The 24,045-nt window shown below is 41.2% G+C and overlaps 1 protein-coding gene across 1 annotated transcript in view; it reads right to left on the bottom strand.

The window, feature by feature from the left end:
- Nucleotides 1–10,740: 10,740 nt before the first annotated feature.
- Nucleotides 10,741–24,045, bottom strand: part of pigg (phosphatidylinositol glycan anchor biosynthesis class G (EMM blood group)) — a 58,081-nt gene continuing 44,776 nt past the window's right edge. Inside the window, exons 12-13 of the mRNA XM_023395976.2 lie at nt 20,132–20,295; nt 10,741–15,643 (exon numbers count right to left, since the gene is read on the bottom strand). Of these exons, the coding sequence (XP_023251744.1) occupies nt 15,421–15,643; nt 20,132–20,295 (387 nt within the window). The 3' untranslated portion in view covers nt 10,741–15,420. The remainder of the gene's footprint in view (nt 15,644–20,131; nt 20,296–24,045) is intronic.

The raw sequence follows: 24,045 nt of genomic DNA, 5'->3' as shown, positions 1-24,045 counted from the left end.
AGTAGAATTGGTTGGAGCTTTCCTTACATGTTTCACATCACAGATAACACTGGTGGCATTCATAACTGCTGTTAATGACATGAGCATGTGCGCTTTAAGATGACACAGACAGACACTCTGAACCATTTGCTTCAGTAGCAGGAGGTGCAGGTAATGACACAAAGTCTGTAATTTGTGGGGTCCTTTAATGCACTCCTCGATGGACCAGACTGTCCTGATATGATACAGACTGAAGGTGGTCCGGCACTGTTTCCAATTTAAAAGAATCAAACTGTGCAGCACTGCTTCCCATATGGTTCCATGTGATGTGACTCGAAATCATTCATGAACTCCGGCACACACACAACTATAACCACATCAGCTCTCAGCACGGATTCTCCTTGGACCATCAAAACCTTTTCAACCTCACTGTTACTAATTTCACTTAATAGCTATAGAACAGTGACAGAAAAATAAAATGAGAGATTTGGCTGTGATCATTTTGTGCCCACCTTCAGACAACAGTGTTCTGTGGTAAATTAAATTGAAATGGTCCATTTTGTCTCAAATTAAAGCCCTCAAATGAACAGCCATGGCCAAATGTCTCTCCAGGGGCATTTGGACAGAAAAACTTTAAGAAGTATTTTACCGGCTCAGTGTAATAATCCTCCTCTTATCCTTTTCAAACCGTGTGATGATGCTTTCCACTCACTCATTCTACTTAGGTTGGGCTTTGCCTGCCAGAGCTGAATACAGGATAAGGCAAAAAATAAAAAATAAAACCTTCTCCTTTCTGCTTAAGTTTGCTGCCTGTAAAAATGAAGCTTCACTAAGATTAACTCAACAACCAACCAGAGAACAAAAGAGGTCCTAAGGGAGCTGACATCCTAAAAGTTTCATGGGGGGGGGGGGGCGCGACAGAAAGATGCTAATGGTAAGGGCTCTGTGAAAGTCACCTGCTGTGGCCGGGCACCAGCAGTGTCCATCGACCAGAAACCCAGAGCAGAAAACTTTAGGTTCAGACCACTTCGAAAACACAAGACGAATCCAGCAGCACAAATAAGGAGTGTGTCCTTGCCAGCAGCAAGTCATCAACCTGGAGCGCAGTCGTCCAGGTCAGCAGTATCACACCGGGTTTAATGAGTTAGCTGGCCTGGATTTGTTTCAGGGGGTCTGCTGTGTCTGTTTTTTTACTTTTTATTTTCAATCTGTGTGCAAAACTCCAGTGGCGCAATAGAAAGGTATATTTAACTTTACCTTCAGAGGAAGTAGCTGAGAATGTTTTTCTGCTGTTAAATGTCACGTCTTGTGAAGACTATTACTCAGGTGGTCGGTGCAATGAAGCAATGCTGCTTCCATTAGATATTTTAATTAAGCATGGTGCTTGTTACTTAAGAGAAATGATGCAACCTTCAATAACTGAAGTCAAAATAAGATGAGAAAAGGTTGAGGTAAATAGGACTCGTGGTTTTACTCAGCTGCTTCTGAATGGGTTATTTAGAAGGAACGTGAGAGAAATGACCCAAAACCTCAGATGGTGAAATGAACTCTAGATGAATCTCCAGTCTGATGGTTCTATTACCTTTCTATTAAATCCCTGGAACTTTGTTTGCATTGAGAGTTATTGGACTGAAGATATTTTCCATTTCCATTGTCCAATTCATTGCCCGTTTAAGCTAAGACTATAGAGGTTTTATATATTTCCAGAATGCACAACGTCTCCTCACATATGGGACATTTTAAAACAGTCAAATCTCCCAGTGGATTGTCCAACTGCAAATCAAACTCTGTATAAACATCATCACAAAATGAGGATAAAATGTTGATTATATCGTCAGACTTATTGGACACAATTATGCAGATTCCCAGACTAACATTTTCTGACATTTACTGCTAAAAACTATTGCACTGATACCATGGGGAGATTATTTGGCGTGTTTTCCTCCAAAAACATAATTAGAGCCTAAATTTGAAAAAAAAAAGAATAAAAGTAAAGGTCTCTTAAACAAAAGAAGACCGGATTGAAATACTGAGTGATTTATTGAAGACTGAGCAGTGTTCATGCTTCCACTAGAATCACTGTGAAGCAGCTCGATAAAATCAGCCACATTAGTCGCAGTTATACATCTTTTAGCAACATACTGTTGTTACTGCCATCACTACAGACTGCGTCACATGGTCTGGAACTCATAGATTAAAACAACAACACAGTTTTCTGTGGCCTGAGTGTAAGATGGGACGTGTTGGGAATATTAAAAGATTGTTTGCAAGAACATAAATCGGATGTGATTTTGTTACACAGAGCGGGCTACTTTTCAAAATCATGCTATAATGTGGTTAATGGTAATTAATAAGTAGTCATTTCAAAAGTGAAAATGAAAATAAAAAAATAAAGTACTTGTAGTGGGCATGAGTATTTTCATTTCATGCCACTTTATACATCTACTCCAAAACAATTTAGAGGAAAACATTGTACTTTTTACCTATTTACACTGATGTGACAAATGTAGTTACATTTAGTCTAAGTAACACGTTAGGAATATATATAATACAAAATGTATGATGAGCCTATAAATATGTTATAGAATAAAACTATTACAATTAACCCCACCTCAAACAACTACACATGAATGCACCAGTGATAAAAATCCAATAATATATCACACAAGCCTGTGAGACTCACAGGCGTCAATTTTCTCCATTTGTAATGCTTTTAATTTTGGCACTACCATGACACAATGTTGACGAATTTTGATAAGTAGCTACATTTTGATAATCATACTCAGCCTATGTGCGTTTAAGTAACATGTTGAGTTTTATACTGTGGTATTGAATACGTCCACTGTTAGCATTGTCAGCTAGCTAGCTGTACGATTACTTGTGTGTAACTGGTGAGATCAAGTTAGCCATCTGCTGAGTTACGTAGCTGCTTATCTGACAGAAGTGAGCCAACAACTAGATATCAAGGGAAGCACAGACTAACTTACAGTGTGAATGTTATTATGTTCACACACCAGGTTTGTAGCTACAACTCTATGAACTTTTTACGATTGGCTGTTTCAGTGGTGTTTCTCTCAGAGAGCGATGATCCCAGCAGTCACATGGGGACGAAACAGATCATCAGAAATGACCTGCTCCATTTTAGTGCATTGTCTGAACCAGTGTCACTGTAACACTGTCATCTTAAGCAGTTGGGAATTTAAGAGAGTAAAAGTGAGTGAGAGATTATATTTGTGTGTTACTGGGGACACTAGCAAACTTGTAAGTAATTGTATGGAGCAAACAATAGATTTTTGTGTGCTCAGATTTAATTGTTAACGTGATGATGATTTCACCACAAAACATAATTGATGTACTGGGATTTTGCTCAGGATGGAGGCACAATATACTTCCACACTCTTCAAGTCGAACCAAAAACTTGCTAAAAAATATCCAACCCAGAGAAACTCTGGGTTCAGTCTGAGTCATTTGACCCAGCATGTTGCACAATGTTGCTGCGTTTAAATATCCGCTCCATCAGACGTAATTATGAAATGACAAAGTGCGTTCACCCTCCCAACTAAGAGACGGAGAGATTAACTTTCTAAAAGTCACCGCTGTGGGAGCAGTTTATAGCCCGCCACGTATCATGACAAATGCATCTCTGCTCTGTGGTCATTAACAAATGTCACCTGCCTGCTCACGAAAGAAAACATGAGATTACACAATAACTCTACTGCGTATTTATCCAGCGGGGTTAACTGAGCCTGGAAGATCTTTTCCAACGATCCACTCTGAGAGCCGAGTGCAGCCACTGCATTCGACTGTTGGTCACCGAGCTGCTGTGACAGAGGAGGCTGGAGTTGAGTGCCTTGCTTAGTGGCACCTTTTCACGGGATGTGACCTGTTGACCTTTCTGTTCATAAAACAGCTTCTACAAGCCAAAAATCTAACTTCAGACACCTGAATCCAGCACAGGGGGATTCTAACAGAGCTTGTTGATGTTGAAAAAATGTCATGTGTATTCTATCTCTGACTTTAATCACTAATGCGACAGAGTGTATCTGTAAGTGATTACTTCCAGTAATGAATGAACGGATTTCATGTGGTATCCCCCCTACCACATGAAAAGTCCTGCTGCTTCAGAGTTGTAATGATTAGTAATTGCATTTTAAAAGAGCAAAGACGTGAGTTTGTAATGTAGGGTGGTCTATTATCTAAAGACCTGTGTTCTTCTCTGCGGTCTGGAGGTTTTTTTTTTTTTTTTTTTGTCCCTCCGGTGGCAGATCCTTTGTTGGATAGCAGTGCTGCATTAGTGTAATGACAGCCTCCAGCTCTGGTCACACAAAGTACAAACTGCTGACTTGCATCTCAAAGTTCCTCACTCAGAGAATATAGGAGAGGGTTTCTGCACAAGTGATTACACTGCAGATATTTGGATGAATGATGTACGTGGACAGGAGAGCACAGCCGGGGTGAGCCCTGAGGCGAGGAGGGGAGATCTCAAATGTCTTTGGTGCTACTTGAGACCTGATTAGACATTTAGCTCATTAACGTGTGTAACAACATCTTAAACGTTGTAATGCCACTTGTGAAGCTGATCACACAGAGAAAATAATTGTCGCGCTGCTGAGACAAACACAGGCACAAAGTGCTCACACACAAGTATCTTGCATTATATTTTTTTTCTTCCATCTGCATACTTATCCAAATATATGTCAAGGACAAAACTGTCGGCCATACTTATGGAAAAAAAAATCAATACCCTCTAAAAGCCTTTCATTAGACACATATCCATTTGTCTGTGTGCAGCTGCCAGGGAAACTTGTGTCTGGAAAAAATCCAGTGGCTTTTAAAAGCCAACGCTGGGCTTTTCCTGACAAAAATGTGGTTCATTACCTGCATGTGAGCCTCCAAACCATCAGACCTGCTTGTTCCAGTTTCTCAAAAGCTTGATTCTTCTGTATAAAGTCTTTGAAGAATTTTTAAGTTTCTGATTTTCACTTTTTCTTACCAGGAGCAACAGTGTTTGAGCCTCCATCATGACTGAATTCACAATGAACAACACAGGAAATGTTACAGAAATCCAGCCTTTGCAGAGGCTTGAACATGGTTCAGCTGCAGACCTGCCTGTTTACCCTGTGTTCATATAATTGTAGGTAATGAGGAACTTATGCTTTAGCTTCAGTTCATAAGAGGTCATTTAAATTAATTTATAGTCCTGGAGCCTACATCGTCCGAGTGTGCACTAAACGCTCAGTGGTTTTTCTACAGTTCAGTGAATCTGTGTTCTCTAAAGCTGGCTGTGTTTTAATGCTACATAATATTCAGTCCAGCTATCAGTGACTGATGCTCATCAGCAGTGGAAGATAATTCAATCACAGTCCACTTACTAGCTTTTTCCACACCGGTCTTCATCAGCAGTCGGAGTTTGCTCAGTTGCCATGTAGATAAATCTGTTGATATGTGATCTCAGAACTTGTTAAGATTTCTAAAACGACAATAAATTATTATATTTGATTATTAATTCATCTGATTAGTATCATGATTTTGTTATTAATTGATCATCAATAATATGTCAAAAACCTGCATCACAAGTTCCTGAAGCCAAAGGTGACGCCTTCAAATTGCTTGTTTTTCATTTATTATTTGTTACCGAACATTTCCAACTGCTGCATCTTCACATGAACAAAATGTAACTGGCGACACAAGATTTGACTTTTATTACGAAGCAGTCCCAGGAAGTAGAATGTGTTTGTGACTGAACTCAGCACTTACTGGGCCATTCATCAAAAATGCATCTACAAAACAAGACATTGGCCATTTTCATCAGTTTTTGACAGCGGATCAGTTGGAAGTACTGCAGGGAGTAAGAGAACAAGAAGGAGCAGCCACAGTGAGCCGTTAGATGAAGAGCTCCCACTTCTCAGCCAGGTAACCCACTCCTCTAACTGCGCCCTGCTGTTCTCAGACTCATGCTGTGTGCAGCATGAAATCAGATCACAGCTGCTCACAGAATGATTTCCCCTGACTTCTTTATTACAGTAACAATAGTTTGTTTTGCTGAATCCAGTGACCTGCTGTATTACGCTGTATTTGCTGTTACCTCCTGTAACCACAGGTGTCACCAAACTCATCTTCGAGATTGACACTGTAACCTTTGATGTAAGAAGCTGGACAAAAACAATCCCAACTCAAGGTACACTTACTAGGTTTTTAAAAAAAAAAAAAAATTTTTACACACCATGAACCATATAACACATTCTTCATCTGCAGCTGATGCCCCTGCACATCAACAGATCCATCTCCATGACCACTGATGAGAAGGACAGAAATGTGTTCAGCTGTGGCTGAAACACATCTAGCCAAGCCTTGTAACTGACTGTCTTGTGGACACGATAAGAAGAAAAAGACCACTGATGAGGACCATGTCATCCGGTTGAAAGCTTCAGGAAAAGCTTGTCGGTGGACCTTGAGTTGGAAGGGCTTTGTCAAACTGCTCAGTCAGTAAGGAGATTTAATGCTTATGTCTGAGACATGGATGAAGCAGTTAAAGGGGCAGTAAACACAGTTTTTCAACTTGAGTGCACAAATTGATACTGCAGGAGGTTGATCGATCAGTCCCAGTGACTTCGTGATTACTTTGCTGGGTGCTGAGATTTCTGCCTTTTTTCCTCCTGCAGTTTGTGTCAGAATAAACCTTGTCACCTACAGTAACATCTCATGACTTAAAAATGCGACTTATTGAGAGTGGACGAACTCTGAGAAGAAGCTGTACCGTCCTCGTGCTGGGTGCAGGGTTGCGGATAGCTTAGCAGCCCTGTAATAACCAACTCAGCTTCCACCATCGGTGAACCGCAGCTGGATGTGTGGATTAGAATCGACTCATCTCACATGGCGACCTGCTGAATTAATACTTAATGAATGCTTTTCCTCACTGTTGCTATTTAATTATCTTTTATACTCAGTATAAACCAAACTCCCTACACCAGATGTCTGTTTGTTCCACTTGTCTGCCAACTAATGAGCACCATTTGCCAGCAAGGTATTTTATATTATAGCTAACTCCTGGATAGTTTGTTCATCTGTTTCTTCATACTGAAAGTTACGCTGTTAATGGAATTGCTGAGAGCCTCATTTCTCTCCTAAAACTTCTTCAAGAGTGCCAGTGCTATATTATTCTGAATATGGAGTGATTATATCAGTCCCACAAAGTGTTCTCAGCACATCTTGACATTTAAAGTGCAGCAAAAATACTCAAAGTACTAGTTTTTTTTTTCTCTTAAGGTCAGAATCACTTTTACTGCGGCATGGACAAACAATCAAATCTCGAAAAGTCTGATCTAATGCATTTATCACTGAAAGGATCTGGCTGCAGATTGTCAAATGTGGTTCATGGAGGGTTAACAAGCAGCCTCTCCGCTGCTGTGTCAGTCAAACCAGTTGTAATTTTATGCAAACAGCAAGTGTCTCCCTCCAGGCTTCTTAAAAACTGAGAGGAGTTTTAGTGAGCTGGATTCCTCTCAGTAGCTTGGAACAGAAAGTGTGGCAGCGATGCAGTGATGGGAGAAGGGGAACCCTGGCAGCGTCTGCAGCCACAGAGTGAGGCGTGCGTCAATCAATAGCTCCTGCAGTGGCTGGTGTTTTCAGAGGGAGCCAGCTCTAAACTTGCAATAACCTCTTTGGCTCGCTGCCATCTGCCACTTAGCAGACAACTCCTGGAGCATCAAAAGAGCGGAACGGTGTAGCTGAGGTAAGGTCGCTTTCACAGGGAAAGCTCCAACTCAGAGGCACAGCTTCAATTTAGTTCTCCAGCTGCTCTATTTCTGTAATTAGTTCTGTATTTGCTGCTGGACGGCCAGACATGGTTGGTCCTTACTTCACATGAAAGAGAAGTGAGGAGTACATACAAATCAATGAGCCTCAGATATGAATTCCAACAGCATAGATGCTGAGGAGGCGCAAAATGCTTACTGATTCATGACAACATGATTTATGCCCTTTCACAGCTGCCTGCACTTAAACACAGGTGCCTGATGATTTACAGAGACATCACACTGGCAAAGCAGGAACAGTCATCTCACACATTTTGTTTTTCTTCACAAAAGAAAAATTATCTTTCTATTATTTTTTATTCCTCTTCAGTATTGATCAAGGATGGTCCTAATTATTTGGATTCACTTCAACCTGCATTAACTGTTTTTTTGGCCACTTGGGGACAGTGCAAACAAGCTGTACTATTTTCATTTTAAACTGTTAGCAAACAGTTTACACCTCCAGCAGGTAAGGAGCAACATTATCATTCATTTATAGTCGTGTTTTCTGGCCTCCTGACAAATATTAGTCCACTGTTTCCTCTTTTATCTCAGTCTTGGTTTTTACCGACTCCTGAGGGAATATGTGGCTCTTTAGCTGCTAGATGCTAACCAGCGAGTTGCTGACTTTGTCTGTCTGGGGTTTAGTGCTGGGCAGGTAGTGTACAGTGGGTTTATCTGACTCTTCTACACACAAAACAGCTGCGTGCTGCGACTGGGAATGATGCTGATGAGAGCAGTGAGACTGAACCCAAACAATAAAGTTGCAGGTCATAAAACCTGAACAATGATTTAAAAGATGCTAAAATGCTCCATAGGGCCGAGGGGAACTGCAGAGTCAGGTAATAATTCTTTGCAGGTTCACCACTGTGAGCAACCCCTTCAACATGACACAGTCATTGCATCCATTTTTAATATAAAAATATTGATTATAGCAGCTTTAATATAAGCTTAATGAGAGAAAACCAGTTTTAACCCAGTGATCTTGAAAGTTCTTAATATGATGGTCTGCAGCAGTGGAGCTTTGAAACAGATCTATAATTCAGAGGGTGAGACTATTTGACAGATAATATAAAAAACTGTTATGAAATTAACCAAAATATCTGCGGGAATGTGTTCATGTCTCACATTAGGTGATGGGTACTGGACATTTTGTCTAACTAAAGACAACAATGTGGATCCACAGCACCAGCTCTGAAACCAGACTCCTGGACACTTGCTGGCTCCAGCCAGATGGGGGGGGGGGTCTGATGAGCCTCTGGCTGAGTGCTGCTGTGCTAAGAGAAAACAGATACAGGTCTGTGAGAGGATGGCTACTAAAAGCTTTGAGTGGTTTGCCTTTGTGGAGTCTGTGTCGGCTCCCTCAGAGGACACTGGGTGAGGACTCCGTATGTTGGGGGTCTTCAGTGGTCACTTGGTCAACAGCCCGGAGGAGGGAGTGGGACTGGGAGGAACGATCTGCCTCATCTGAACCTGAGCTGTTGTGGTGGACATCTCTATTTCAGCATGAGGTGTACCGGGGCACCAGAACACCTTGGGCCATGTTAAAGCCTCTATTGTTAAGATAGTTACTCAGTGTTGTGGCCAGAGGGTCGTCTGCACCGGTTGTGATGGCAACACAAAAAGGCTCTGGTGGAGGAGGCTGTCAAGGCGAGCTCTTCTGGGCTTAGTAAGCCCAATAAGCTCTTGAATCAGCTGACAGGTATTGGCAGTCCAAAAGAGCTGCAGCCTCTGTGGCCACAGAAACAAAAACTCATGAGTGGGATGAGTTTGGTGAGTTCAGTGAGAATGACTTTTGATTAACTTCAGTTCTGGCTAACCGTCAGACGCCTCAGGAAGCACGGTATTGCCGACACGGGTCCCGTGGAGAGGGAAGTACGTTCTGTTCAATGACAACCGGCTACAACTTTGCGATGAAAGGAGCCAATTGAGGTGGTGTTGGCATCTGGTCAAAACATCTCCTGGACACATCGAACTGGGAGGAGACCCTGGGGCAGAGATTTAATATCACCTTTACTCTGTGAACGCCTCAGGATCCAGCAGAAGAGCCGGAGGACACGGCGAAGAATAAGGTTGCCGTCGGGACCTGCAGCTGATGAGCGATGGAAAATGGATGAATGGAGCATAAACACAGCTCATGCAGTGTGTTACACTATGAGGAAACATGTTACGTAAGATGTGAAGAGAGTTTAAAATAACACAAGTGAAAATAACAGAGCAAACAAGCACTGGAAGAACAGTGTTTGAATTTAGTCACAAAGCTTTGTTCACAGTAAGATCAGGAAAGTAAACACACAATAACGAACATACTGAACTTTATAAAACACACCCTGTGCCATTTTGGGTGACGTGCGGACGTGGGTAAATATCTTCATTCATGGACATTTTTGGTTTTGAACAAACATGAAAAAATAATTGAATTCAGGTTTTTGTTCGCAACATTTCAAGGCGATAATGCATTTTCAGAGCATCATCACTTTGGAGGTTTTAAGAGAGACTCCCACTCAGAAGTGAGCACAGCATGAAATGTGTCGTTAATGATGGCATTGAAGTCCAGCTCCTGAAGGGATAAAATAATTATTTAGTGGGTGGATAGCAGATAGAGGGATGATTACTGAATTATCATCCTCCTACTACTACATTGTACGTGGAGATACTCCGGGTGCACTTTCACACACGGTTTCTTGTCCAGTTTTATGAAGTCAGTGGGAAACTTTGACAGAAAGAGAAACTCCAGTGAGAAGTGCATCATGTCACTCGTCCTCGGGAGCGGGCCGGGCCTGCAGACACATCGCCTCCACCCAGGCTGCACGGAGCTGAGAGACAGTTTAACGGGCAGCTCATCGCTAATATTACATGAATGGCTATTAAGATGTTTAAAGAATGTGAATGTTCAACCAAAATCAGGCTCTGGATGTTTTTCCTTTTAGTCTTCACAGGCAATAAAAGAAGACAGAAACTTAAAAGATACAGAGCAAAGCATTTATTTTGTTTATTTTGTTTGGAACATAAATAATGCAAGAATGATTCTTGATTTGAAAAAAAACCCATTATTTTGGTAAATAGTTCTTTCATTTCACATTTGTTACAGAACAAAAACAAAGAAGCCAAAAACCCCAAAACACCAGGAAATCAGAAACCAGGTGATTTCATCAAGTTCAACACACCTGACAAAAACGAATCACAGAAAAACAGGGTGAAAAAAATTACATATCCATATACTAGACAGGATGAACTGCATGGTTACTGTGAACTACATAAAAACAGGTAGGATCAGAATGGAAAACACGCAGATCTTAGTCATTCAACACAGATTTGAGCCGTTTGTGTTTTCCTTTTAATCAGACATTTTACTAAACGAAGAAAGAAAGAAAGAAAAACAAAACTCTCCCCAAAACCTGTTTTGTAAATTCTACAGGTGCATTATATAGATATAGGTTTGCTTTTTCAATAGTTAAACCAACAGACAACAGTAGGTTTGATAAGAGTGACACTTCAAAATAAACCTATTAAAACAAAATGTTGTGAGGACTATTGGAGGCCCACATCTGCACAAACACACAGAAAGGAGTGCACTTTTCATCTGATGTAAAACTGTATCGCTAACACATGCTAAAAATCTTTCAACCATGCGGATTCCACAGTTATTCTGATCCATTTCATGGGCTGTTGGAGATTTGGATACAGAGGAATGATTTCACACAGAAAGTGTTGTCCCATCAGATTTGTGAGAAGCTGCTGTGAGGCGTCTTCGTGCACCGCTGCAGACACGTTTTACACAGGATCCATGAGGTTTTACAAAAAAAATAAATCCACTTAAGACAAAAAAAGGTCAGGATCAAAATTCACTTTTTCCTCTGTAAGCTGAAAAAACAGTTAACTCCAGTGACTGATCCAGGCACCACTCCCTGTTCACCCATTCTCACCAGTCAAAGTGATGATCTATAATGTTTCTGCGGCTCTACTCACGACCTCCTGACCGGCTCAGCCTCCGGTCACGAGGTTTCACATCTACTCAGTGTCTTTTTTAAACTTCTGGTTTGTTTAGAATGAACAGAATCTATGAACGGACAATGAAAAACAAAACAGAAAAGTCCCCTATAGAAACCCAAACTTCATCAACAGAAAACCCAAAGAAAAACTAATCACAGTTCTGGCCACTGGCAGAAAATCTGCCGCTGCCACCGCTGTAATGATATTATCAAACTCTGCGTCTCAAAGTACTACCGCAGCTTCTCAAACTCTTTATCGGGTTTTCACTTCAGTGCAACGTAGCTGATGAGATGCAGAGGGACGCTGCTCTATCAAACATCATTCATCTTCAGCACTGTAAAAACACACCGAGCAGTCCACCAACAACACCAGCAACATTCATTTTCATCTCTCAGAGCAGAAAATCCATTTCCATCTGAGAAGATGTTTCGCTGTTCATTTTAAATTACAATAATAATAATAAAAAAAAAAGAATAAACATTGTGTGTTGTTTTACATGACAAAGACAAACACAGAGCTAGATGAGAAGATCAATAGCATCTTGTGTCTGTATGGGAAATATGACGCTAGCTTAGCATAAAGACTGGAAACAGAGGGAAACAATTAGCCTGACTGTCCCAAATGTTACAGAAGAGCATGTGAAATTTCATTTGTATAAACCACACAAAAACTAAAGTGTAAAAACAACAAGTTGTGGTTTACTGGAGTCTCTTCTGATCGTCTGGAAAAATGTTGAACTTTTTCTTTTAAGATTTCAGTTTGCCAAGACGTTACGATGGTCATTAGACAAGCACAGTGATATGAAGCATACTGAACACTGACAGAATAATCCTCGTGAGTGATGTAGATGATTATCTGCTTCACAAACTATTTCCATCAGCCTTTGTCTGAAGTCTGTGTGAGAGTCTGTATTCAGCCACAGAGAGGGAAGGCACTTGACAGTGTGCTGCCAATTTAGAAAAGGATCAATTCAGCTTTGAGCCTGGATACCTCAAAGCTAAATGTGTCCTGCTTCTGATGCAAACCAGCTAACCTGCTGTGATCCATATGCAGTGTATGTCTGTCAGTGACCCTGTCCATTCCAATGGAAATCCTCTTGTTTGTCTGACTTTTCAATGTTGTTCAGGACATTTAAATTCCATTTTCTGCCGGTGTAGTCGGCGTTGAGGTCCCTGTCCCTGTCAAGGTGAGCCACAGCAACAACTGCGACGGCAGCCAAATAAAGCGTAAAGCTTGTCTTGCATCAGACAAAATCTTGCAAAAAAACACACTGAACATCAGCATTGCTGTTTTTTTTTGTACTTTCTTGGTTTGGCATCTGCTTCTCTGACGCCTGTGGCGGCTTGGGGGATGTCAGCGATCTTAGCCTCAGGCGAGATGTTGTTTAAAGGCAGACAGCTCATCAAGGTGAGTGACAAGTGTTGGGGCGGGAAACTTACAATTCACTTTACTGCCTGGAGGTGAAAAGTTGCACACTGTGGCTTTAACGCTAAAATCTTTCAACTTGATTTGTTTTCTTTTGGACAAATCCCAAAGGGTAATGATGTAAGAACTGCCAGGTTATAATCAGCAGGAAGCTTTGAAGTAGTCACAGCTGTTCAATGACATGATAGTTACCCATAATGCAACAAAATAATTGCTGCAGCTGAAGCTTAAACTCTTACTTTGTAACATCCCGCTGAAGTAAAAGACCGTATTCCTGCGTATGGGATTTCTATGACACAAATATCACAAACAAACATGAGGAAGTGACGTTTCAGAAGGGGCGGGTTCATGACATTTGATGAGACCTGGACTGTAACTGCTGCTCTATATTTCCATTTTCTAATTTTACTTTGAAAATGGAGTCCAAGCAGCGAGTTAGATACTGTAATAATACAGTATGCTCCATAAGTACCCAGACAGCGACACATTGTTTGCTCTTTTGGCTCCATATTCTTATTGCTTTGGATGATAGCCAGCTTTACTTTGGAAGTATTCTCAGTGATGAAGGAAGAGATTGAGTAGAAGTTAGAGAAGTTTCTCAGTCTGCAGTGCGCTGCCAGACTCTAGAAGTTATACGAGTTCCACATTTACAATTGTAATGTATATCTGGAATAATGTTCTTTCAGCAAAACATGAATATCATCGCACTACTGAACAATGTGGGGAATAAAGATAAAAACACAAAAGCAGAGAGGAGAGTGCACTGAATTGGTTCACATCTTCTTGAAGCAGCGCTGCAGATGAATGATGGCTGTTTCTAACTCTGAGCTCAGTATTTGTGATTTTACATCCTGCCTCAGTAGGATTAAGCATAAAATGTAAGAAGGAGAAAAATATACATGAAATATATTTATGGCGAGGAACGACTTGATAACTGATTCCTGGGTTTGTATGCCAATTTCATCGAGTCTCCTCTACGTGCTGCCTGAGACAGATTTTGTGCCTGAAATAACTACAGCTAAACCCTCATTGAGATGCACTGAAATAAAACAGGCTGTAAATAAAAACGTGTGTCTGGTGTTCTTAATGGGCGTCACACCTCTAGTTGACATATGAGGTAGACATGTTTGCCAAGACTCTAAAATTGCTACTGAATGAATAAATTTCAGTTTGAGGTCTGCAACATGCGCTGCAATTCAAACATCGTGACATTTCCTTTAGTGGGACCAGGTTCAGATTCTGGAGGTCTGGACTAAACTGAGAACTACGTACATGGGTTTTTTTTTATTTACTGAAAATTGTGTAATGAATAAATTTAGTCAATATGGGCTGAATACTGTTGGTGTGGGCAGGCACAGACTCAACTTGATTGCCACCCCCCTCACTCTTTTGGTTCCTCTTAGAGCAGGACTTCATAAACCTTTACGATTAGTCGATAGGCCTTTTGCACAGCAGACGTTTTGACTCGTCACAGTAGGAAAATCACAGGTATTAATATTAACAATGGCTCTGTTGTATTAAAGTGTCCCAGTAAGTCATGACAGTGTGACAGTGAGCCAACAGGCACAAAACCAGGACCCTGAAACCTGAGCCAGCTACATGGAATTCATTAGTTTTATTAATAATACCTGAACTTTTTCTACTGTGGCAAAAAGACGTTTTGAGTTTGGTGGCTGTCATCAAAAGAGTTCAGCTCCGTAAACATCCAAACATCACATGTTTACACTCTGCTCAACATAATCACAGCATCTTCTCCTCTGTGGTATTAAAGTCATTAAATTACCCATGGAGCCAAAACATCAAACTCTGCACTGTTGTCTGCGTAGCGCTGCTACGGCTCACTGTACACCAGTCCCTGAGGTAATATGTGGTGTGTATACATACGCACCACAAAAAGTTATTCTTAAAAATCTAATTTACATCATTCAATTATTTCTCATCAGCAAACATTTTCTCCTTGGAAAGAATGAAATACTAAATCAAATGCTCACAAAAATGCATTGTAAGTGTCTTCTTAAAGCATCTTTGCAACGCAGACGCAGAGAGTCCAGAGAATGGGCTCTTTCTGAAGCATCTATTCACGTATTGTGAACAGATCAGTGTGTTGCTGAGTGAGGATAAGCATATTGTAGTGCGCATCAGTCTTTACAAGTGTCTCTCAGAAACAGAATTGCGTCCGACCCTTTCACTTAAGAGGATTCCTTAATGGAGGATCTGCGTCTTTGGCTGCCTAAGACTTACTGGAGCTGTGGCTCTGCTCCATCGTGTTGAAGAAGAGACAGACTCCCGCAGTCAGCAGCAGGTGCATGGACTCGTACAGTAATTTGGGTGAAAAGACGCTCCATATGAAGAGATGGTAGCGCAGAACAGTTACCAGCACAATGTAGGCTGCAGCTGGCACGGACCTCAGCAGAGCCAAACAGTAGCAACCATGGCCGACTGCAACCGGGCTCCTGCAGAGAGGGAAAGGATTTATCAGAGAGGAGGAAAGCACTGCAGAGAGCAGAACAGGCGACTCTGTGCTGTCAATAATAGGAAAACTTCCTGTAGAGCAAGACGGGAAAGTTTGTATATGAACCAAGGTCATGCTAAGCTGATTTATGTTCTCTAAACGATACATGATGATGTTGATTCAGTAAAGCTGCAGATTGTTTTTGATGATTCAGAGGGAAGGCCACATTTTCACATTCTGGAGATTTTACCTTACGCATGTACCCAGGAGAAGAGTCTGATCCAATTATCCTCTCACAATAATGCGGATTGCTGGCAAATTCTGATAAAGAAGTAAATGACTTTAAAACCTGCATGATGGGAGGAGGGATGCTGCGAGGAGATTAGGAGATGATGATGTAAAACCAAACACACACGGATACACAAAGAGTTGTGTATGTATACACTTCATCTCTGACGCGCTGAAACACATGGGTGAATTAACACAGGGACCTTGTTCATTCAAACAGGCAGAGTCCCAGCTGAGGGGGAGGAACTTCAAGCCTTTTTCCCAAGACAAGAGAAGGCACGCTGATGAAGTAGGAGACATGGGAAGGAATCCAGCTTGGAGGTGGAAATTCAACCAAAAGGCACTGACACACACACACACACACACACACACACACACACACACACACACACACACACACACACACACTTGCACAAATGTTGAGGTGAAGAATGTAATCGAACAGTGACCAATAAACAGTAATGCACATTTTTCTGAATGGAGTGGGCAATAGAGAAGGTAAAAGTGTGAGTGCAGGTGTTGCTACGCTGTCCTCAGTTTTAGAGGCAGAATAACTGACATCATCTGATTAAATGACATTACAAACCTGAAAAACTACACCCGGTTTTTATTAACTCAGTTTTGGTCTGATAGACTTTTATAGACAAAGCTCTTGTTGATAACAGCATGATAACATTTACTCAAATGTACGATGTCTTGTATTGTCCTAATGGACTCATTTGTAAATGTGTGACTAGTAAAGTCACCATGTCCTCAGACAAAGATACATAAAGCTGTTCACTGTATTGTCATGGTAACTTAGATGAAAGATGGCAAGACACCCCACCATGCTCTGTGAATCAACATAAATTTTAAACTCACCTAATGGCTACTTTCACAGGGCAGCTTTTTTTTTTAACGCACAAGGTTTATTTCTGTGTCCCACCTCAAAGAGCTACTAATACATTCATGTGCGAGTTCTCAGGTGGGACAGCAGAGTAAACAGTCCCGCCAACGACTTCGTTCTCTCAGTGGAAAATATGCGTCACATGACATCACTTTGACATCTTCTCACAGTTTTATAAATGACTGACGGGACAAACAGGCTTAGCTCCACTTCAGCTGGATGTCATTTATCCAGGGTGTGTGGTTGAAAAAGTGAAACTCACAACAAAATGACCAAGCTGTGTAGAAGAAAGATGACCATGCACATAAGTCAGAGAAAAAAAAGTAGTTTTGGTCTTTATGGAGCTTTTACCTGCTCTCACAAATGTGCGAAATGTGCAAAATGAAGGATAAATGAAGCAATGACTGACTGTCCTTCATGACATTGTATTTCAGTAAACCATCTCACTTTTGAGCCCGCAAAGTAGAGAGCTGCACAAAAGATCAACAGTCTGTCACCGCTTGTGCTTTTTCACCGCTCTCAACAAAGGTAATGTCAAAGAGCTGACACAGCTTCTTGGAAAATCAAGTTCAAAGTATTTATAGTAAAAGGTTTGAGCTGAATATGCTTTTTATGTCTACAGATGCCTATTTACGTCAGAGTATGTGACTTTAGAGACAGTGTTAATGATGACAGTAAAGTTGTGATGAGTTCCCTGATCAGCCTGTCCTGAAGGTCTACTGTGATTATGTGGACTAAAACAATGAAAACATTCTCTTCAAACCGTGGTGTTGCTTTCAGTCGAGCTCGACAGTGTCAAGGGAAACCCGTTGAATAGCTATTGATCAAAGCCCATTTCCAGTACTTGCCTTGTGGTTGAGCTGCTGATGGTGCAGAATGAATTTTAAATGAGCTCCTGTACTTTGCACTTTTTACTATTTCAGACTTTCATTAGTCTCTGTGTGGATATTACAGGTGGGGTTTCTGTGGAAAGCACCAGGCTATGAATAATGTCAGCAATGAACGACGGTCACGTGTGCAGCACAGCGATGCAGTGTGTCATGTTTACCAGCTGGATTTAAGGTGGTGTTAGCTTTTAAGGGCATCATAGATAAAGGCTAAAGTCCCTGCAGCGGCCTCTAGAGGCTGCAGTCCTCGTTTCACACCAAACAACATCCTGGTCATGTGGCTGTTCAGGGGGTAAAACCACAGTGAATGTGGCGAGGCAGCCAGGCGCCGCCATCAACTCCCATTAGCGGCTGTTTGTGGGCGGATCAATCGCCCTGTCAGTCTAAATGCGATTTATTGCCTGCTTGCATTGTTGTTGCACTTTAGGTTCTCACGTGAAAAAGATCAATGCTGTGACTGAATTGAGTCTTTCAGGAGGAAACATTTTAGGCAGCAATTTGAACTTAAATACATTAAATACACAACACATCTCAGGTGTCATGTTGTCACTGGTCACTGCAAAGTTTGCTACTGTATTTCTATCTTCTCCTCATCACAAATGCTTTCGTTGTTTCCAACAGTAAATTCAACACCACAGCTTTGCCTCGTTTGCTGTGGTGTAGCTACAATCTCAGCGTGGCTTCACTTTGAATTTTTAACTCCTTTATTGTTAGTGGATTTAGAAATTTACTTTTCCCTGGGTAAAATTTGATATTTCTATGTAAAAGTGGAAATTGTGGGGTGCTGACAGTGAAAATTTCATGGATATCTTGGAGGTTTCTGCAGTGTCTTGGTGACAACATCATGGAGTCGTTCTCTGGGGACCTTCAATGTCCACATCAAATTTCATGGCGAGCCAGCCAGGAGCCGCAATGGACCAAAATGTTGGATGTATGAATGGATCAACTTTGTCATCCCCAGGCTCTGCCTCGAGCAGCACAGAAATTTGAAGATGAGTAGAACTTTTTTAATCAGAGACTGTCTGCACTACTGAAATGTTAAACACATCATATTCTGATGTGGGATCAAAGATTATTAAGAATCTAAATCATGCATGGATGTATATACCCTCTGCAGTCCCCTTTCAATGGGACAAAATTAAAAAGGGGTTTTTCTATAGTAAAGTATTTTTATCACAAGGCTGCAGCCGAACAGAGGCAGGTTATACAAACTCCTCTTATACAAACACCATCCTTTGTCTACATTAAAAGAGAATCTGAGTTTTGGCTCTATCAGCAGGACAGCTGTTGCCCAGTCACAGACCTCATCACTCAGAACTATGCAGGGGCCCCATGCTGAGGGGAAGCTGTAGTTATTGGCTGCATTCACACACATACACCAACCAAGCTAGTGGCTTCTCTCCAGTTTAGGTCTTATTAAGCTGTTTACATGCATCTTTGATACCCTGCAAACCAAACTCTCTGTTGCCACGAGTGGACCAATTAACAGAATATTTTTGTGCATCTGTACTATCCTCACAGAGAAAAGTCGTTGCAATAGTAATGATTCTGTGTGGATGTGCTGCCACAGCTGTTTTAAAATCAAAGTGAAAGAGAGTAGTATGTTTTTTGGGCATTCTTTATTATGATAGATGCAGTGAAAGAGGGACACTAAACTTAGGGGAGAGAGAGAGAGAGAGAGGGGATATGACTTGCAGCAAAGGGCCCGGGCCGGATTCGGTTTGGACTCAGCCTGAATGGTTCACGCTCTACTAGGTGAGCTACTGGGGTCCGGAGAGAAGTATGTTTCAATTAATTTCCACCCATCATGTACCAAAAGTGTTTTTATGAATGGATTCTGAACTGGATGTTATTTAAATTGTCGATGTTAAAAAAAGGGTTTATTATTATTTATTATTACAATAGTATTTTCATAAAATTGAGCTGTCAGTGTTAAGTTTTCCTCGTTCATGGTGAGATTCATACAACTACTACTTGGAGTGACAGAAACTGGACGCTTCAACCATTTCTGTGACTTTAGCAAACTATATCAACTGTTCATCTCTTACTTCTGGCCAGGTTCATTTTTTAACTTCTTTCTTCTTTACTTTTAGCTATTTCAACCATTGATCCATTACTTACACTTAAGTATTTTGAGTTCTCTGTTCGCATGCCAACTAGTTTTCAGACTCAGGCTAAAGGGGCAGCTTACTGGTTATTGTAAATATAGTAGTAAAGATCTGCATGAAACCAATTTCTAATCTTATTTTGCAGTTTCTTTTTTGTCCTTAACACACGTGAATATATTTTTAATCAAATAATAATATAAGTTTGTTTAGTTGAGTTAATGAGTTCAACTTTTCACCCAGAAAACTGCATACATCCCCAAGAGTACAAACACCGTGGTGGGACGTCACTGCCACAGAGTGACTTTTAAACTGACACTTACCTGTCTCTCTCTGAGCTGAGGTAGCAGACGAGGTGACACGCCCAGAGCAGCGGCCCTGCGTAAGTGTTGAGCGCTGTCAAGAAGATGGCAGGTGCTTCTACGTAACTTTCCAGTCCAATGAATCCGACCGAAATGTCGACGGTGGCAATGTTGTTGGAATTGCCCTGCATGAGCACATAGAAATCTTATTTTAGCATCGCCAGCGGCGCAGGAATAACTTACCCTGTATACAGACAAAAAAAGAGTACACAACAATCTGCGGGTGAAGCTTTGTAAGCATTTCAGAGCTTTAAAGAACTGGTCCTTTGCTTTATCATCATTACTCTGAGCTCCTGGCTTCCAGCTTTGCCCTCCCAGCGGCCCAGTTGTTTGTGTTTTCCAGTCCCTGACCAGAGCAGCACACACAAGCACACACAAGCACACACACACACACACACACACACACACACACACACACACACACACACACACACACAGCTTTCTGTCTGGAGCTGGACTCTTGTTAGAGCCACTCAGGCTGCTGTGGATCTGTGCATAAGTGTATGTGCCAGAACACACACTTTATTTTAAAAAAAAAAAAAAAAAAAATTCTGGTTTATTTAAAAACCAATTTCCAGTATTTCTGATGCAAGCCAAATGTGCCCGCAGTAAACCGAAAACATTAAACTTCTCTAACCTTGTCTTATTTTCTTCTTTCCTGTTCAGAAGTTTCATCTCAAGATTTAGGAGATTTTATCACTGCAATGCAATCAGGAGTCACAGCCATAATACAAATGGTACACGCTCATGTATATAGATATATTCACACAAGGAAAATAAGCCTTGGTTCAAATGTAATAACATAGTGCAACTCAAACCTTAAAATACATATTAGAGATTTTTTAAAAGTTGTTTCATTACAAGCTCAACCTGCATGTGAGAGAGTCGTTATAGCTGTTTTTAAATTGAAGAAAACTAAAATAAATAAAATGTTCTGCACCTTTACTAAAATGTTCTGCACCTTTACTCTTGTCAGATCTTTGGTCAGTGCAGATCAAGTGTCTAAGAAATATTCAGTATTTTCTTCAAATTAAGTTCTAAAGCTCATTTGTGTTTAAACTTGGCCGATCCGGAGCTTAAACTGATTTCTTGGTGGCACATTCAGATCTTTTCAAACTAAGTTTCAAATTGGCTCATTAGTATTCATTTTGTTGATGTTTTATGCAACAAATTCAACCTCCTTGTGAATAAAAAGAGATAATTACCTTAAAAAATTCATTCTGATTGTTTAGGCTGTTGCATTCATGTTTTAGTCCATACACGCACGCACATGAGGAGAAACATCTGTGGGTGTTAACACAGATCACGGATGGTTTTCTTGTTAAATTTCAATGCAATGATGACCAATAAACTGCAACACATCAAGTAACTGTTTGTCTCCCTTTGCTTGCAGACATCTCCGATCACAGAGGAAGAGAACATCAACAGCTGGCTCCATTTTTAACAAACAGGCAGTGAATATCAGTGAGCAGGTCGGTTGCTGCATACGGATGTTTTCTACTCGCTTTCTTGCTGAAACCATGCTGTGATCTTTCAAATATCATCCTGCACCATCAACAAATACATCACTTATGAAAAACCAGGAGAGCAAGAAATGTTTTATGTATGAATTTCAGACAAAATCGATTGTCATAACAACTGTCAGAGAGCGAGGTTGGTCGAATGGAGCTCTTTGCTGGAGCGTACGCCATGCGAGAAAGAAAAAGCACGGATAACAAATGATTCCAGAAAACTGTGAATACTGAATACTGTCTGTAATTTGTTTCATGTGCACCAAACAGAAATAAATACTTGCTGCAACTTGTACATTTATCGCCAGTTACTTTTGTCAGATTAATTAAATGCGAGTCCACCTTTCAGCTCTGAGCTCTGAAACCATCCGTGTGATGATTCATATTTTCTACAGAAGGTTGCAGAAAGTTGCATCTGAATTCGTACCCGTGGGGTGACTCGTCCCTACTCATGTGGGAACATTTGCACAAACTGTCTCATTTCTGAAGAATAAACACCTTCTTGCTGCTTTACTGACCATCTGGTTTTGGGACGGAGATAAATCCACAGAAAATCCACTGCACAGTCTGACTCGTTCATCACTCCAAGTGATCAGGACAGCTGAACGTCTCCTGTGAGACGGTGAATTCATCATGTGATACGATTGAACCCTTTTCCTGACACTAACGACGTCTCTGCAGGTGAGGTTACCTGGAATATTTCCCACAATCCTCCTGTGTTTTGGTGTGTTTGGCTGCCAAAAACACAAGGACACTTCGAAAAAAACAGCTTTCTACCAATATTTGTAATAAAACTTCTGAAAACAAGAGAAAAGCGGAGCCCACTTTCTAGACTCTGCAGCAATATCTTACAACCCAGAGGTCCCTGATCAGCTGTAACTGTACTCGCTGATTAGATTTTAATTCAGCATAATTTTGATTGTTCTGCATGACAACAGTTTTTGTTTCAGTGCAGCAATTTTAAATCACATATGTCGCAGCTTTACAGATCCACTGTGGTTACAGCTTTGTTGAGAACATTATTACTCAAAGGTCTGTAATTACATGCCTGGGCGGTTAGTCTGAAAATTGTCTGGTGGCGGTCTATTCCCGAGCCCATCACAGTATTAATGACCCAAAGGTTATGAGGGTTATTAAATTGTTAGCGATGTGGAAGTTCAGTGTTGACAACAATACACAGCTGCTAACCAAATATGTGTCCTGGGTGGAGGTTAAATCAAACGGCAGGTATCATATCTGCCTTTGAGGATCATTCATGGCTCATAACACCATAACACATCCCCAGGAAACAACTAGTCCAGTTGGTCTTCATGCCAGCGCTGGATGAAAGTAATATAATTTAAACACAAACACTTCCTTTGCCCAGAACGCACCTATTACAGTACCCTTTATCAGTGGTTATAGCTTTCCTAAACGTTGCTACACTCTGTGTCACAGCGTTAAATTAGGTGTCTGTTACAATCAGACAAAAAAAACTTTTCTGTTGTTCTGTGAACTTCCTTTTGCTGAAGTGAGCGGTGGCGATCTTAGCTCTGATACACGGCCCCACACCTCTGTCCTTGTGGTGTCAGCACCAATCGGTGTTGAAGTTAAAATGGCTGTAATTTGTAAACCCGTAATTGTTAATCATTTGTTTTCAACAGCAAGACTTGTGTTATGGATTAACTGCTCGGTTGGTTCTACTGGTCCAGACTAAAGTCAAGCTTGTTTTGGAGAGATTAAAAGCTTAAATGGATATAATGGGTGAAATTCAATTTTTTCTTAGTGTCAACAAATTCCCACGAAGAGCAAACTAGAACTACAGTACCATCAAACCACCTGTTAGGGACCTGCCACAGTGCCACCTGCCTTTACAAAGACAACTGTTGTTCAGCCAGAGACATTAGGGCAGGGCGATATGGCCTAAAAATAATATTGCTAGGTCGCACCCAGGAGAGTTTTCTGGATGGGCGGGGGGTGTGCGTTGTTTGTGAGAGGGAGAGAGTAATGGTTGAGAGCGGGAGCAGCGAAACGCCAAAGCCAATTTCAGGCTTGCGACTTAAAACAATTACATGATGATTAACTCACGATATAATCATTTACTACAGCGCACGTGGAACAAGCCGCGATACATCGAGTAAAGTCATTAAATCACCCACAACCATGCACCATGTCGGGACCCCGATGGGTCTGACATGACTTTTAAGAAACAAACAGTATCTCAACACAAGGCCCTGCTCACCTCACACAGTCACGGACTTGTACATCTGGAAGAGCTGGTGAACTGCTGTAACCTGTGAGCCCACTACTGCCATGCCAGCATTGACGTGTATCCAAGGCAACGTTCAGGTGTCAAGCCCACTTTAAGCTCCTCACTGCTGCACC

The sequence above is a fragment of the Seriola lalandi genome, unplaced genomic scaffold (genome assembly GCF_002814215.2).
Source record: "Seriola lalandi dorsalis isolate HSWRI2012SDOR001 ecotype SW California unplaced genomic scaffold, Sedor1 jcf7180002054971, whole genome shotgun sequence".
Taxonomy (NCBI): Eukaryota; Metazoa; Chordata; class Actinopteri; order Carangiformes; family Carangidae; genus Seriola; species Seriola lalandi.
The sequence above is the reverse complement of the archived record's forward strand: the minus strand, read 5'-3'. Positions and strand labels throughout refer to the sequence as shown.